Here is a 16,119-nt window from a genome sequence, read left to right on the forward strand (position 1 = left end):
GTTACTGTACAGAATGAAAACACTCCACCGTATCTATTAGTGGAATTAGCTGTCTCCCTTTTCCCCATTGAAACAATGGCACGGCATGCATTCACGGGATTTTCCAGACATTTGCGGTTATTTCCAAGCCATTCACGGATTTTCGTGAGGTGGAGGCATGGGAATGGTGAGGGGGGTGGGAGAGGAATAAAACACATGAACACAGCTAGAACTTCCAGGAAAGAAGTCGGTATTCCAAAAAAGTGGATTTGGGGTGAAATTAACGGGGGTAGAAAAGATCAAGGTTTTGCATGGGGAAAGATAAGAGATGGTGGTGAACAGCTGGTTTAAAGACCTGGAGGGAGGAGTGGGATTGAAGGAAGTGAGGGAGTTTATTCCAGAGGCTGGAGAAAAGAGGAATGAAGGAGTGAAGGTGAGCAGAGAGTCTTGATTTTGGCAGTTTAACCATAAGAGGGTTGCAGGCAGATCTTGTGCGACCTGTAGGAATATTTGGGGAACAGAGCCCAGAGAGAGCTGGGGGGCAAGGCCGGAGAGGAGTCGGAAGAAGACAGAAAGACAACCAACCTGCCTGCGGTGAGTGAGTGAAAGGCCCTCGGGGTTAGCTTCATCGCGGGAGATTCCAATGATTCTGAAAGCTTTGGTTTCAACAGTGTGAAGCCGAGCCAGGTGTGAGGCAGGAGCACCGGCCCAGATGGGAGAACCGTATTCCATTGAGCTGCAGGTGACAGCCTTGTATGTGGTGAGGAGCTCAGGTGTGCCAAGGAAGGACTTTTCACGACGGAGGATGCCCAGTCTGCGACTGGCTTTGGAGGTCAGCTTGGAAATGTGGTTTTCCCAGGAAAGATCATGGCAGATAGTGAGAACCAAAAGCTTGAGTGACAGAACTTCTTGGAGAGGATTGTTGAGAAATTAGATGGGAGGGTTGTCCAGTCTGTCATTTCGGAGAGACATAGTAAGAGCAAGTTGTTTGGCAGGTTAGTTGTGAGGTGTTTTTAATTATGTGGTGGTGAGGTGCTTTGAATTACATGGTGGTGAGGGGTTTTGAATTACGTGGTGGTGAGGGGTTTTGAATTACGTGGTGGTGAGGGGTTTTGAATTACGTGGTGGTGAGGGGTTTTTAATTACGTGGTGGTGAGGGGTTTTGAATTACGTGGTGGTGAGGTGTTTTGAATTACATGGTGCTGAGGTGTTTTGAATTACGTGGTGGTGAGGTGAGGTGTTTTGAATTATATGGTGGTGAGGTGTTTTCCAAGCTTTGTTTCATTAAACCATTATTTGTTGCCTTTCATTTGTTGTATTGTTTATTTTCCTAGTCTAATTTTCCTCGTAAACCGAGAATTATTTTCCTCGTCTAATCAGACCCATTATTCTGATATGGGTTTTTCCATTATCACACAGGCCTACTCCGCACATATGACCGTGGTTCTTACAGCAGCAAGGTAACAAGTATCCAATAAAATTCCACTTCTTTCTGGACGAGGCCCAAAACACACATCTTTAAACAGTCTCCGACTGTGACTTGCGATCTCCCTGTGCAGGCCTTTGTAAATTCAGTGTAGAATGTATATATATTACTTAGTAGCAGACATATACGGGTTATTGGATGAATTTGATAGGATGATAGGGCCATAGAACAACAACAATCCTATGAAGCACTGAATAAACAGAGAAAAATAACCAATGCCATGACAGATGAGCTTGATGCACTATGCTCCGGAATACCACAATGTCATACAACATAGCATTAGGCCGAGAAAAATATATTTCCGGTCTCTGGTCAGCGCGCGCATCGATTTTGACCCTGCGCGTCAACAAATTTTTTTTTTTCAAATTTCCAACGGTACCAACAACAGCGCGCACCTGTTGTTACCGGGCTGGCGCGCTATCTCGGGGAATACGGGTCATTGATACCGACATTCGCGCACGGTTCTCCCCTACAAAACTCCGTTTACTTTGTCCAAATCCAACCAGCGGTTCCAAAGATATGGGTGGTTTTGTGTGCCGTGCCGTCATTAATCCAATCGGCTGGATATTGTCATTTATTGAAACGAAGACGTTCTTTGTCGGGTTCGTGCGAAGCAACCAGAAGGCCTAGAGAGCTGCGGGTGGTCTCGTTAGTTAGGCCTGGATCCTACCTCGTTTGCCATGAAGTTGCAAGTGTCTGTGATAATCTGGTGGACTGGGAGAAGAGATCGTGGGAAACCATCGGCATGGATTCAAGCGTTTCCACGTTCGCCGTTTAGCCCAGCTGCGCACGCACGGCTTTGATACACATGCAGTGTCATCCCGTACACCAAGATTAGTCCAGGGGTGTCGTCATTTGCGCATGCACGGTTTTTTCAGCATTCAAATGCTTCAGCAATCGCCTGATAGACCACTTGCGCATGCTCAGTGTTGACGTGATCGACGCATTGGAATGTTTGACGGTACGGCGAGGTGATCTCGAGAACGAAATGGCAGTCTATAATATGCTTGAAGAACTTAATGATTTTCAGACTAAATACATTTTAAAATAACAAGCTTGTGTTCGTTATTTACAAAAAGGCCTACCAGTCCCATTGGCTGTCTTTAATTTCTCTCTGGATGGCGCCACGGCAGATGAGGAGGACCGCAAGGCATGAGGGCACAAAAAACACCTTTATATGTGCAATCCATGCTTTAAAAAAAAAAAAAATGAAAAAAAAAAAACCGCATCGCCCCATCAATTCTGGAACTTTGGTCTGACCAGAGACCAGCAATATATTTTTTTCGGCCTTATCTATCATAGCGAATGATTTGGCAAAAAACCCAAAGTTCTTTCTACTCGGCCGAACGGAACAAAGTTAGATGTAAATTCAGATTCTGTAAATGAAATTGTAAGACTGAATTATGCCTCCGGTGTTTGGTAATGATGGGCAGAGAGGGCGAGAGAGGAGATAACAATCATGACAGATGAGCTGGGTAAAGATTCAAACTTATGCATGTGGGGGTTCTTCAGGGGTTTAGGCTAACCTGCCAGCATTTAAGAAATTTTATTTTTCAAAGAAAACCCAGGGGATAAAACTCAAAACTGTACAGAAAACCCCCATAAATAAAACTTCAGGAGTTAGGGTTTTCCCCCTCACTAAGTGCCATCTATTTATTATAGAACACTCTATGCCACGCAGTGTTCAAGTATACAATTCTATTGAAATGAAATGAATGAATGAATGAATGATCGTTTTAAGGCCATTTTTCCCCGCTAGAGCAGGGGTTAGCCTTGCGGGCCCCATGACAATTCATGGTTCCCTGTTTGAGGCAATGTTTTAATTTTTTAAAATGAAATGAAATGTTTTTATTGAAATGAAATAATGGATTTTAAAGGTCATTTTTTAAAAATCCAGAGGTTTAGAACCGTTATAAAAATATAATAACCACATTTAGAGGCCATTTTTCCCCGCAAAGCGGGGGTTGGCCTTTTTCGGGAACCGTGGTTGTTGTTTTTTTTTTTGGTCCCCTTTTTGAAGCAATGTTTTACGGCCGGATGCCCTTCCTGCCGCCAACCCTTTTTGTCGCCTTTTTACGACAAACAGGGAATTACCAGTGAACTGGTACTCAATTAGCCGACCTCGGAAGGATGACAGGCTGAGTCAACCCCCCTGGCGTTAATTCAGCGATCGACCGGTATTCGATCCTAGGATCCTAAGCCGGCACCCTAGCCGCTAGCCCAACACCAGGGTATTTCCCACTATCAATTTTGCACACCAAATTGCAACCAATCAGGACCGTTGATGCAGTCTTATGCACCACCTTATTTAACACGTCCATGTGTAACTAAGCTGAAGGTTTTTGAAAGTGCAAACACAAGGCGATTTATTTTCTACAAATTGACAAATTCTACAAATAAAACTCAATACAAAAGTTCATTATAATTTGTTGTAAAAGTACACCAAACCTATGTTCTTCTTTGCTGATCATTTTTTTCAGCTGTTGCTTGTACGTCTTCCTCATATGCTTGTTCAAACTATCATGGAGAAGGGGGTGAAGGGGATGGGGTAGAAGAGTTTTTTTTTAATCACATTGTTCAACTCACACCCACCGGCAAATGCCCAAGGACATGAAACAAACAAAAACGGTGTTCACAGCGTACTTTGAGAAGTTGTCCCCATGGATGAAATTTGGTTCGCCCCACACAAATACACGAGGATCTTGCATCTCTGGAGGCACAACAAAATGCACAATTGCATTAAAATGTAATCAGTGAAGAAGGATATGACAAAAGGGGTGGGTGTGATAAAAGGAAGAAAGGAAGAAAAAATACAGGGATTTAGCAGGAATTGATGGAGGGTGGTAGACCAACATTTCAAGGAAAAATGAGGAAACAGAAAGAGGAAGGATGGAGAAATGTGATTTCAGTAAAATATGATGACATAAGAGAAGGGGATAGAAGGGGATAGTGGAGGGATTGTGGGGAGCAGAAGCAAGAAAGAGGGGCAGAGCAGCCAAATAAGGGGAAGAGGAAGGTATCCGGGAAGGGGAAAAAAAGCAAGTGAATGGGAGCAAAATAAAAGTTGAGTATCACCGTCCTCCCAGTTTTCCGACATTGAACTGGTCTCCCAATCTTTTATTTTGCTCATTGGAAAGGCCCCGCTCTTCAAATCTGAGGGACAGGTCACAATGTAGCGTATCAAGGTAAATATTAATAAATGCTATCTAACAAAGTCACAATTCGCTGTACTAAGACAATGATGTTAAATCAAAACTTGCTTGCATATAAAAACTTACAACTTAATTATAAACATTAATCAACTACCTGTGGCAAAATTGTATGCGTCAGATGTACTCTTTAATCCTCACAGAGGCAATAAGGCCAAAATGTGCACAAAGTCCTTGACAAAATCTTCTTCATTGTTGCCAATGTTCCAATGCATGTTGTCAAGAATGACCAGATGGGTAGTTATTATGTCTTCCTCATATGCCTGTTCAAATATCTTGAATATCTTGTATTTCTCGGTCAGTTTGAATTATTGATCAGTTTTCTCGAATATTTCTCAAATATCTTGGTCGGTTTGAATATCTTGCCAGAAAAGGTGCACCAGCGGTAGAGGGAGGGGGTGGGGGGTTGTTTGCTCAGGAAAGATCCGGCTGGTTGCCACAGAAAGAATGCATCGATGTTGCTTCTTCACCGCCTGTAAGTACAACATCAACACGATCTGGAATGGCGTCCACGTCTAGTTGAATCCCAATATGTCACAGTCTCCAAAATGCGATGCCTCAACCCGATTTTGTGAGCTCCTCGTGGTGTCGCCGTTTTCGTGCTCCAGGCCCTTTCTTCACGGCTTCTCCATTCCACTTCCTCATCTCCAACTCTGTCACAAATATTCTTGAGTGAACCATTGAGTACCAGGACTTACTCATGACATCAAAACCAGGATGTCTTTGGCAGTACGTCTATCAGCTGTTTCAGAAATTACGAATCAATTCCTGATGGTACCACTAATGAACAGAGGAACTGTACATTTAAAAAGTCAACCGGTATTTGTGCCGCATTTAAGATACGAGTGGGCCCGTTGGGCTTCATGGACCTTTAGCATAACCGCCCTGTTCTTGAGCCAGGGCGGGTGGGAAGGAAATTAAATAAGTTTGTTATTATTACTGCCAAATGATACTAATATTAATGTTGTTGTTAATATTATTAGTATTAATTAATAAATGCTTTGTTACAATGTTATCATTGTTTTTGTTATTTATTTTGTAATTTGAGTGCCACACCAAGAAAGGAACTATTTAACTGCTCTATACACCTTAAAGGGGACCCCAAACGCTCAGACCACCTCGACGCTAATGTATCCCTTGATACCTTAACAAAACAGATACGATGTGTCTTTTTGTGATTTATAAAGTCGGTAATTTTGCGATTAAAAGTCGAAATCATCTTCATGATTAGCCAAGGCGTCACACCATGATGTCAAACGTCACTTCCGTATTGTTTGTAGGTTACATCGCGCTACGCGTTAACTCAAACGCCAATTAATTTTCAGATTTCGACAAATATGCCTGGTTGATGCATCCTTGGTGGTTGTAATAATATAAATAGAGAGCGTTTAATACTACACCAATGGCCGAAAGATCCGAGGGTTGCCAGAAATTATACGAGGTTTGTCCGAAATACGTGTGTGGATCGGGCCTACAAAATGTTTGCTTTTGTGCGAGAACATTTTACAGATCACAATTATGAAACAACAGAGATGGCCTGATCTTGTGGTTATCTGCCACGATTGAGAGAATGCCATCCCCACGATTGAGCGGAAGAAACAGCATCGCTCAAAAGTAAGACAATCAGCAGCACTCCCCCCTACACTGTCAACCGTCACCCTATATAGCTAACAATACCCACGACAAACCCACACCGCCCTCCATCATCCCCCCGTAAGGTCTGTCCACCTTTATCAAAAATAGTGACAGACAACTTGATAGACAAAAAGGAATATTTATTCGTATGCACGGAGATAATCTGCTTGTCCACATGGGCAACCAGATCTCTAACTTTTATTCTGTTGGTTCTCGAGTTATCAGGTGACCACTATATTCATCATGTGTGTGTGTCTGTGTGTGTGTGTCTGTGTCTGTGTCTGTGTCTGTGTCTGTGTCTGTGTCTGTGTGTGTGTGTGTGTGTGTGTGTGTCCGCAGCATAACTACCCGATGATATCATCCGATCTTGATGAAACTTGGGTAGGAGGTTGATATCATGATCGAGTTGTGTCCTGCCTAGAGTGGGCGTATTGCGCCCATTGTGGGCGGAGCCACGCCCGAAAAAGATGTCTTTTTGGGGGTAGTCGAGTTCAAGCTACATGTTCTCCGAGGGGTTTGGTGGAATCTGACAGGGGTTTCGATATTTGGTTAGGCCAATGTCATGTGTCTAGCCCCACGGAGCTCGATTTTTCATTTTTCATTTCATTTTTCACCGAATTTTCGGTATTGTGTAGCTAACTAACCTCATAACTGATTGTAGTGAAAATGGATCAAAGTGGATCAAAGTTGAACCCAGGTGTGATGCTCACTTAAACCGCTGTGCGGCGTCTATAAGACCTCGGACGACCACGACCCAAGGGCCACTCCTGCGACATTATTCTATGACATGTAGATTTGGACGGTACGTACCCGCTGATATTTTAGGCAAGCTTGCTTTGACTAATATCACCGTTACTTTCTATATGATGCCAAGATCCTGATGTGTATTGCATGATTGTATTTTACAGGATGATGTCAGAGATCTGATTGAAATTAAACCTACCTATGGGACAAAGTTGTGGAACTGCTTGATTTTCACAACACTGATTATACATTACTAGCAGAAGTACCCGGCATTGCCGGGCGGGGGAGGGGAGGGGAGGGGGAAGAGGAGGGGAGGGGAATGGGGGGGAGGGGAGGAGAGGGGGGAAGGGGAGGAGAGGGGGGGAGGGGAGGGAAGGGGAGGGCCAGTCAACAATGACGTTGCAGTTCTCATGGTCGGAGAGCAGCACAACAATCGCGACATCGTCCTGAATCTTCGCAATAGCACGAAGCGGATTTTGGAGACTCACCGATCCTGTGACGCCCTCCAGTACCGGCGTTGCCGGGCAGGGGAAGGGAGACCCGTACATTCCCAACCCGTACATTCGCCCTCTCGACTCAAGCTCACTCGGACAAAAGCCTCGCACAAATTACACCGTGAAGGCCCAATGGCCATGTCTATGCCACAAATCAAGTACGTGAGCGAGTCGGCACACTGAATTGAAAATATATAGAACGCTCATACTCCGTGAAAAGAGAAGCCAACTGGCGGCGGAGATGGAACATCACGTGATTGCTCTGAGCGAATCAGCGCGCTGCTCTGCCACCGGTCAGAATCCGTGTATAATATTCCTCGCTGAAAAAAAATCTATGTGAAACATGCTACTATCTATGCTAAATCATGCTAAATCATGCTAAATGCTAATCATGCTAAAATCTATGCTACTTGCTGTGAGTTTATGGCGGCAAGGAACATCACGTGATCGCGTCACGAACATCATTCGTGATCACGTCATCACGTGATCGTGATCGTCATCAATGAGCGAATCAGCGCGCTGGAAATTTTCCTTCCTTACTCATGGCGTAAATAAACATACTGCCGTAAATATGGTACATTATTAAAAAATAAATGTACTACAATATTTTTGAAAAATTTCATTGGTTGCTAGGAGACGGCAGCATGTAAAAACCGTTTGAATATTTGAAATACAGTTTGATCCAGAGGTAAGTGGTATTGGTCTTGCTGGTTGGTGGACACGGTATGTGTAAGGGAAATTATTTTGGTGTCCTGTATCTGGTCGTGCTAGTTGGTGAACACGGTAAATTTAAGGGAAATGATTTTCTGTCATTCTTCTGAGTGGTTGCTTCTCCTTCCCCGTATTTTTGTTCATTTTATTGTTTTTTTCCACTCTCTTGAGTTGTGGGCCTTCCTTGAGTGGTATTACATTTATCATCATCATCATTGGAATGTCTGTTGTAAAGATACGGACATCAAGTCCGTATCTTGACGCAGAGAGCATCAAGCACCATCTTTTTATACCAGGCAACGGCAATGCACTAACGCAGACCTCGCTCGGCCCCGCCCACAGCGACCTCTCTCGGCCCCGCCCATAGCTGCCTCGCTCGGTCCCGCCCCAGCGACCTCGCCCGGCCCCGCCCACAGCGACCTTGCTCGGTCCCTCCCACAGCGGCATCACTCCGCCCTACACGGCACTATCTATATATTATTCGTACAATGCCGGGTACTTCTGCTCGCTGAAAAAAAATCTACGTGAAACATGCTAAATGCTAATCATGCAGAAGTACCCGGCAAAAACGCAATTGCTTTTCGCTCTGAAATACGTGCGAAGTTAATGGCAACAACGAACATCACGTGATCGCTCTGAGCGAATCAGCGCGCTGCTCTGCTTCCGGTCAGATTCCGGTCATAATATTTCGCGCTGAGGTAAAAATATATTATGAAATCAATTTTTAGGTCGGCCATGTTCGTCCCAGGCTCAATGGCCATGTCTGTGCCAAATATCAAGTACGTGAGCCTCTCCGTTTAGGAATCTACCGGTAATATATATATATATCTAATCTATCTATCTATCTATCTATCTATCTATCTATCTATCTATCTATCTATCTATCTATCTATCTATCTATCTATCTCTCTCTCTCTCACTCACTCTCACTCTCTCACTCACTCTCACTCTCACTCTCACTCTCACTCTCACTCTCACTCTCACTCTCACTCTCACTCTCACTCTCACTCTCACTCTCACTCTCTCACACACACTGTTTTATATATATAGATTTTCAATCTCATTTCAAGGTCAGCAACCTTCGTTTTGACATTTCCGGGCCTGGCCTTCTCCGGGCCTGTTTCGGTTATAGTCCGTCCTTTGTCATTGAATACTGCTCGCTTGTGAACCATCGTCGTCTCCTGACTTGTCTGAATTATAATTTATACTTCACGAGAAATTCACGAGAAAGGAAGGCAAAAGCAAAGTGAAATACAAGATAAGAACAGAAGAGCTGATGTAAGAGCCCTTGGCTCCACATTTGCACAAGGTCAAACCACCGATAAGACATGTTTTTGCCAACTTTAAGGCAAAGGTAGCAAAGGCACAGTTCTGCTCGGCAACTGTGAGATGGTTTTATGCCAACTCTATACAAACAAACATATCTACTTTGGCCCGGCTCAACCATATCACATGATGCATTTACCCAACATGCTTTTCGGCCATGGCTGTCTCTGATTGGTCCAGACGACAATTATTCATTTTTACCCTGACACCCACTTTACCATCCCCCACAATACCTACCACCATCCCACACATCCCCTTCCTCAATCCCCTATCAACTGTTACCCTATATAGCTAATGATACAAACAACCACCCCACATATCCCCAGTAGTACCACTTCCCCCTCTACTGGGGCGGGACATCAACACGGCACGACCAAAGACACTAATGGCATCTCGGGAAAGTATGAAACTGGATGATCCTGTAACATACACAGGGTCGCCACGCATTTCTTATGAAAAAATTCCCGTTTTTTTCAGGTAAATTTTCATTTTCAAGGTTACATTTTCCTACAGAAGATACAGTGAATAAGTTGTTACCACCAGTTTTCCAAGCTGTCTGGTTGTACTGATGACAAGAGTTGCTCCGATAATATTGAGATAAAAAGAAAATTACAACATACAGTACACGTTTCATTATGAAATTTGACATTACACCCCAGCCTGGTGTTGGCTTAGCGGTTAGGGTGCCGGCTTGGGATCCTAGGATCCTGGGTTCGAATCCCGGTCGATCGCTGAATTAACGCCAGGGGGGATGACTCAGCCTGTCATCCTCCCGAGGTCGGCAAATTGAGTACCAGCTTGCTGGGATGAATGATCCCGGTGTGTACCCCGGTATAGAATAGGTACACCGTATCCCTGCGCATCGTAAGAGCGTGACTAAGGGTTGGCGTCAGGAAGGGCATCCGGCCATAAAAACATTGCCTCAAAACAGGGAACCATGATTGTCATGGGGCCCGCAAGGCTAGCCCCCGCTCTAGCAGGGAAATACGGCCTTAAAACGATCATTCATTCATTCATTCATTCATACCCCAAAGGCATAGAGGCTGTATTTAATTCCACAACTATTTCAAATTTAATAGCCAATGCTAGTGGAGTCAGAGTGGCTGTATCCAACACAAAACATGCTTCTAATTTAACATTTACAATTCAGAGTCCATTTAAAGAAATTATACAGTATCTTCAAACTATGGCCAAGGGTTGGGTTTTTCATTCCAACTCTTTAACCACTTCTCCAAGCAATCCATGTTTGTCTTTTGCTGCTCTTGTTAACACGTTGGCTTTAGACAAATGGCTAAAACTCTGTACCTGCTCTGCTTCTTTTTTTTTTTTTACATGATGCTTCAGCATCCATCAGTAACGCTCTCCAGGTGTTTTCTCTTTTTCCTCAGCACCTCAACCTCTTTCTCAACACGTTTTGTTTTTTCAGACTTTCTTGCCTTCTCTTCCTCCTCTTTGTCAAGGTGGGCATAATTGATACTGCTGTTTTCCCTGCTGGGCTGAGTTTAACAGCCCCTTGGTTATTATGACGTTTTCTAAGCCACCAACATTTATCAATGTAATCTCTGATGACTCTCTTGGCAATCAAGTTGTGTTCCGTTATGTTTGTCTTGGTGGTCTCTTTATTAACAGAAAAGCCCCTCTCTACACCTGCCTGGCCAGGTGAGAGTTCAAGAAGGGCTCTTACAACTTGCCAGAGATTTTTGTATTTTGATTTGACTTTTGTATCAACAAATTTGAGAATGGAACATCAAATCAATTCTGTCTGTCAGCTTTTTTAAGGCTTTTACATTTTCAGAATGAAAGCTTTGGACTCTGCCAGAATCCTGACTGCATGTAGTCCAGGACTATCCTGAAGTGTTGTTTCAGGTCTGTATTTACTGAGACAATCTCCGCTGGATCAAAGCAATTCATCTTCTTCACCAGCCTGTAATGCACTGGTGATTTGTTTTTCATTTTGGTCACCAAGGTAGTAAGTAGGTCTTTACACTGCAGTCTAAAGGCAAGTAAGTCTTTATTGCCGACAACCATGGAATTCTTAACTTCTCTGATCTTTGCATCAACAACAAAACCCAAATCAATGTTGTTGTATGTCTCTTGGTCTTCTGTGGACAAAACATCAATGTGAATAAGTTTTCCCAAAGTTGTTGCTGCCTCCAAATCTGATGATTTCACAAATCTGTCCATGGTAGCCCGGAGTATATGCTCCATGTCTTTACCAGGAAAGGCAGCATGGGTATGTCCATCTGGTAGAGCTTCAGAAAAGCTTCTGCAGGTGTTGCTGTTGATATGACAAAGGCAAGTTTTGCCTTACCAAGGGTGTCTTTTCATGATGACCACTCTATCATGATGTCAAAGGATTTGGTCCCTGGGTTTTTGGCTTCCTTCCTTTTCACTTTCTCCACATGTTTCTTCATCAGAGGTAGGACCTCAATGGCCTGTTCACACACAACAATGTTCCCCACCTCTCTATGAATGAATGAATATATGAATGATCGTTTTAAGGCCGTATTTCCCCGCTAGAGCGTTCCCTGTTTTGACTATCATGGTTCCCTGTTTTGAGGCAATGTGTTTATGGCCGGATGCCCTTCCTGACACCACTCGATGACGCAAAACTTAAAACTCCCCACCTTTCTATAAGAAACATTTTATTCACTCACTCTCATTCAAGATCTGGAGCCTGGATTAAATGCCTCATTTGCTCCCGTTATAATCCGCCATTGCACATGCCATGTGTTCAATGTATATAGTGCCCATAGAACGTCTACACCCCCTTTCACAATTTTCACCTTTTATTGCCGTATAGCTTAATGTTTCCGGATGTTGTTACATCACCCGATTGTCAAAAACACCGAAAATTTCCCAACTTTAATCGGTATTTCAGCCATTTTCATCTGTTTTCCCCAACAGGAAAACACATTTTGAATTTCCCAGGTTTTTCCCGTTTTCCCAGTAGCGTGGGGACCTTGCATATAGGACAACCGAGTCAGCCTGCGAAGGTGGGACAAAGCATTCATCGCAAATTTGGTCGGCTGTGTCTGAGTGTGCCTGGGCGGCGTATGTGGTGAGTCGTGCCATGTACGTGCTGAATCATGCCAATTCGTGCCATGCACATGCTAAGTCATGCTATGTAGTTGTATGTGCTGAGCCGTGCCGTGTACGTGCCAAATCATGCCGATTTGTGACATGTACGTACTGAGTCATGCCACGTCGTTGTACGTGCCATATTTCTTTTGGAGAAATATAACTGACTTATAAATGAATACAAAACCCCTGATAAACCGTCAATTGAACGGAAAACCAAAACCTACTAATCTGTAATGAACATGCGAACGTTGTGTTCTCATCTACACGACTAACACCTCCATTGTCGCCGTGTTCGTCTGAATCCCTCTCACAAGGCTCGAAACGATACAAGCTCCAAAATTCCCCCCGAAAGTATTTCGATCATTCATTTTGTCTCCAATAGTTTCTTCAAAGTCACACTGATCAGTTTCAACATACTGAGAACCAACAAAAGTTGCTAATGACAGTGGAATCAGTATCGTAATCCGAACTCAACATACTGTTCTCGATGTAAAACCATTTCAATCAAGGTGAGATCATTGTGACATCGTTGGCAAAATCGAAAATCAACACTCTAGGTATATTTTTGACACTTTGTGAATGGCAAAAAAAAAAAATCCAAAATTATTTGCCCATCAAATTAGAGATTAGACCATGATGAATTATTTTCAATAATTTTCAGAAAAAAATGGGATCCCCTTTAACATACCGTTCGTTTAGAAACATGGGAATTCTTCCAGATTATTTGTTGTTAATTAGCCCAATCAACTGAGGAGATCATAACGATCATTTAAGCAACTCACATCCCACATCAGAAAGCTCCAATATAACCCCACAGAAAAACATGACACACAGACACAGATGCACACCATCCGTTTATCGTAGACTAGCTGAATGCACCCGGCTTTGCCCGGGTTCTTTTTGAATGCATTTAATACTATAATTCAGCTTTTATTCGCGGCCATAGAAGATTGACTACTATAATTCAGCTCAGCTTTTAATTGCGAAATGGGCCCAGCCCGGCCGAGGCGGCCTCGACCGGGCTCGCCACCTAGCCTATATATAACCTTCCTGGGGCCCGTCCTGACATTTTTGGTTCTTTTTGAATGAAATTACCACTATAATTCAGCTTTTACTCGCGGCCGCAGAAGATTGATGACGATAATTCAGCTCGGCTTTTAATTGCGAAATGGGCCCAGCCCGGCCAAGGCGGCCTCGACCGGCTCGCCACCTAGCCTATAACCTTCCCGGGGCCCGTCCCGACATTTTTTGTTTCAGAGGTTTCCTCCTATCTTTCACCGTTCAGGAGATTACCACGTGCAGACAAACAAACAAACAAAAACTTTCTTTTATTTATATAATAAATATAATATATACTAGCTCAATGCACCCGGCGTTGCCCAGGTTCTTTTTGAATGAATTTAATTTTCTGTACATGGGTCTGACACGAGCCCAGTATCAGTTCGTGCTCAACGATTCCTTGTTCTTTCTTCTGTCGGGCCCCGCAAGAGAGAATTTTGAAAGCATGTGTTGCAATCAGATATTCCTATTAAGTGTATAAGTTGTACTTCAAGAGAATTTTGAAAGAAGAAGAAGATTTATTGCGAAATGGGCCCAGGCCGGCCGAGGCGGCCTCGCCACCTAGCCTATAATCTTCCCGGGGCCCGTCCCGACATTTTTTGTTTCAGAGGTTTCCTCCTATCTTTCACCGTTCATGAGATTAGCGCGTGCAGACAAACAAACAAAAACTTTCTTTCAGATATATAATAATAGAAGATAGATAGAAGATAGAAGAAGATAAGATAAGAACTTTATTTCACCAAGTGTAAGGAATACGTCTTGGTGTTGGTCAAACATACAAACACAATAAATCGTACTCCTCAGCAAAGTTAACTAATACTGCATCAGATAATAAAACCAAATGTAAAGTGAACTCAAATCTATGCATTTTCCATTTTCAATGATTTGGAACAAATTATCACTCACCCTTACAAATTATCACTCACCCTACCCATATCCCAGATCGTCATGACCGCTCTTCCAATACTTTGGATTTGCTCTTCACCTCCATTCCATTGCGTTAAAACGACACAATTTCACCTCCAATTGGTTATTCTGACCACAATCTTGTTATCTCTTCACTTACCACCACTCCTTCTCCCCGACTGCTCTGACAAAACACCAGTATTGGCATTTAAATAGCGCTGACTGGACTGGTTTACAAAACTTATTTTCTGATTTTCCCTGGAAAGACGACTGCCTGTCCTTGGGCGATGCCTCTATCTCTGTTGAATGTATAGCTGAAGTTATTGTTGCAGGAATGGAGGCTTATATTTACTCCCGCCAGGGAGTAATGCATTTGATCGTGTCCGTCCGTGTATGTGTGTGTGCCTATGTGTGTTCATATGTTCGTGTGTTTGTGAACAAGATATCTGGAAAAGTTCTGAACGGATTTGGATGAAAGTTGGTGGGATGATTGCCCTTGGGATAAGGAAGAATTGATTAGTTTCTGGTGAAGTTCAGGATATTATTCTGGATGCAGGAATTTTTTGAAGGATTTTTTTTACCATTGGAAGATAGGGTTCAGCAGCAGCCACCCACGGCAGGAGTATGCGCTCTACTGAGTAGCGTTCTAGTCCCTTCTCTTTCAAGTCTATCTCTCCTACCAACTCTTGGTTCAATAATTCCTGCTTCACGGTCATTTGCATAAGGGATGCGGCATATCGGACATGGAAAAACTTCTTCCTCCAACTCGCATTCAGCTTTCATATCTGCCAGAAATCATTGCAAACATGTTATTCATGAGGCAAAGCATTCCTTTATCCAAAAGAAATGTGACAACCTCTCATCTTCTTCCATTAATAGATCTTTCTGGTCCTTAGCTATAAGCATCTCCAACAACTTATGTCGCTCTAACTTTCCTTCGCTTTTCCATTCCCATGATACTGTTACAGACGTGGCTTAGATGTTATTTACCGAGCGGTTTTGGTATGACCACGTCTGCACAAGTTACCCGATTATACTCGAACGTTGACTAATCGCGCTACGCTAGGTCAATAAAGGCAATAAAGGAAAAGGACACACGGCTGGGTTTCAAATGACACGACACCCAGGGTTCAGTTCTCAAGACCTCCGGAGGAGGTTATATTAAGGCGGAAGGTTAGATTACAACTACAAGAGGTACAGCATAGAAAGACAAGCACTTAGACACACTCTTATATTATTCCCAACAGACGACAGATAAACGGGACAAAAGGCTGACTCACACGGGGATTGATGGCAAGGAAAGGCAGAATCGATGGCTCCAGGTGCACCTGGGCTCAAAGGTCAGAATCGACTCGGTCCGGTCCAGAGATGCGGGAAGGTCACAGCGCTCGGAGATGGTGACTTGTCTGCTCAGGCTGGGGGCGCATCTCACGTCACGTCCGCTACGTGGCCGCGTATATCCGGCGGGGAGTGACACGCCCTCGGC

At 43.6% G+C, this 16,119-nt stretch overlaps 2 protein-coding genes across 2 annotated transcripts in view; both read right to left on the bottom strand.

Moving 5' to 3' along the window:
- Positions 1-16,119, bottom strand: part of LOC137432990 (chitotriosidase-1) — a 337,722-nt gene that overhangs the window by 82,417 nt on the left and 239,186 nt on the right. The window lies entirely within an intron of this gene.
- Positions 1-16,119, bottom strand: part of LOC137432182 (gametocyte-specific factor 1-like) — a 107,056-nt gene that overhangs the window by 72,287 nt on the left and 18,650 nt on the right. Inside the window, exons 3-5 of the mRNA XM_068123886.2 lie at positions 4,541-4,618; positions 4,109-4,175; positions 3,914-3,982 (exon numbers count right to left, since the gene is read on the bottom strand). Of these exons, the coding sequence (XP_067979987.2) occupies positions 3,914-3,982; positions 4,109-4,175; positions 4,541-4,618 (214 nt within the window). The remainder of the gene's footprint in view (positions 1-3,913; positions 3,983-4,108; positions 4,176-4,540; positions 4,619-16,119) is intronic.

The sequence above is a fragment of the Myxine glutinosa genome, chromosome 8 (assembly GCF_964187855.1).
Source record: "Myxine glutinosa chromosome 8, kmMyxGlut1.1, whole genome shotgun sequence".
NCBI classification, from domain to species: domain Eukaryota; kingdom Metazoa; phylum Chordata; class Myxini; order Myxiniformes; family Myxinidae; genus Myxine; species Myxine glutinosa.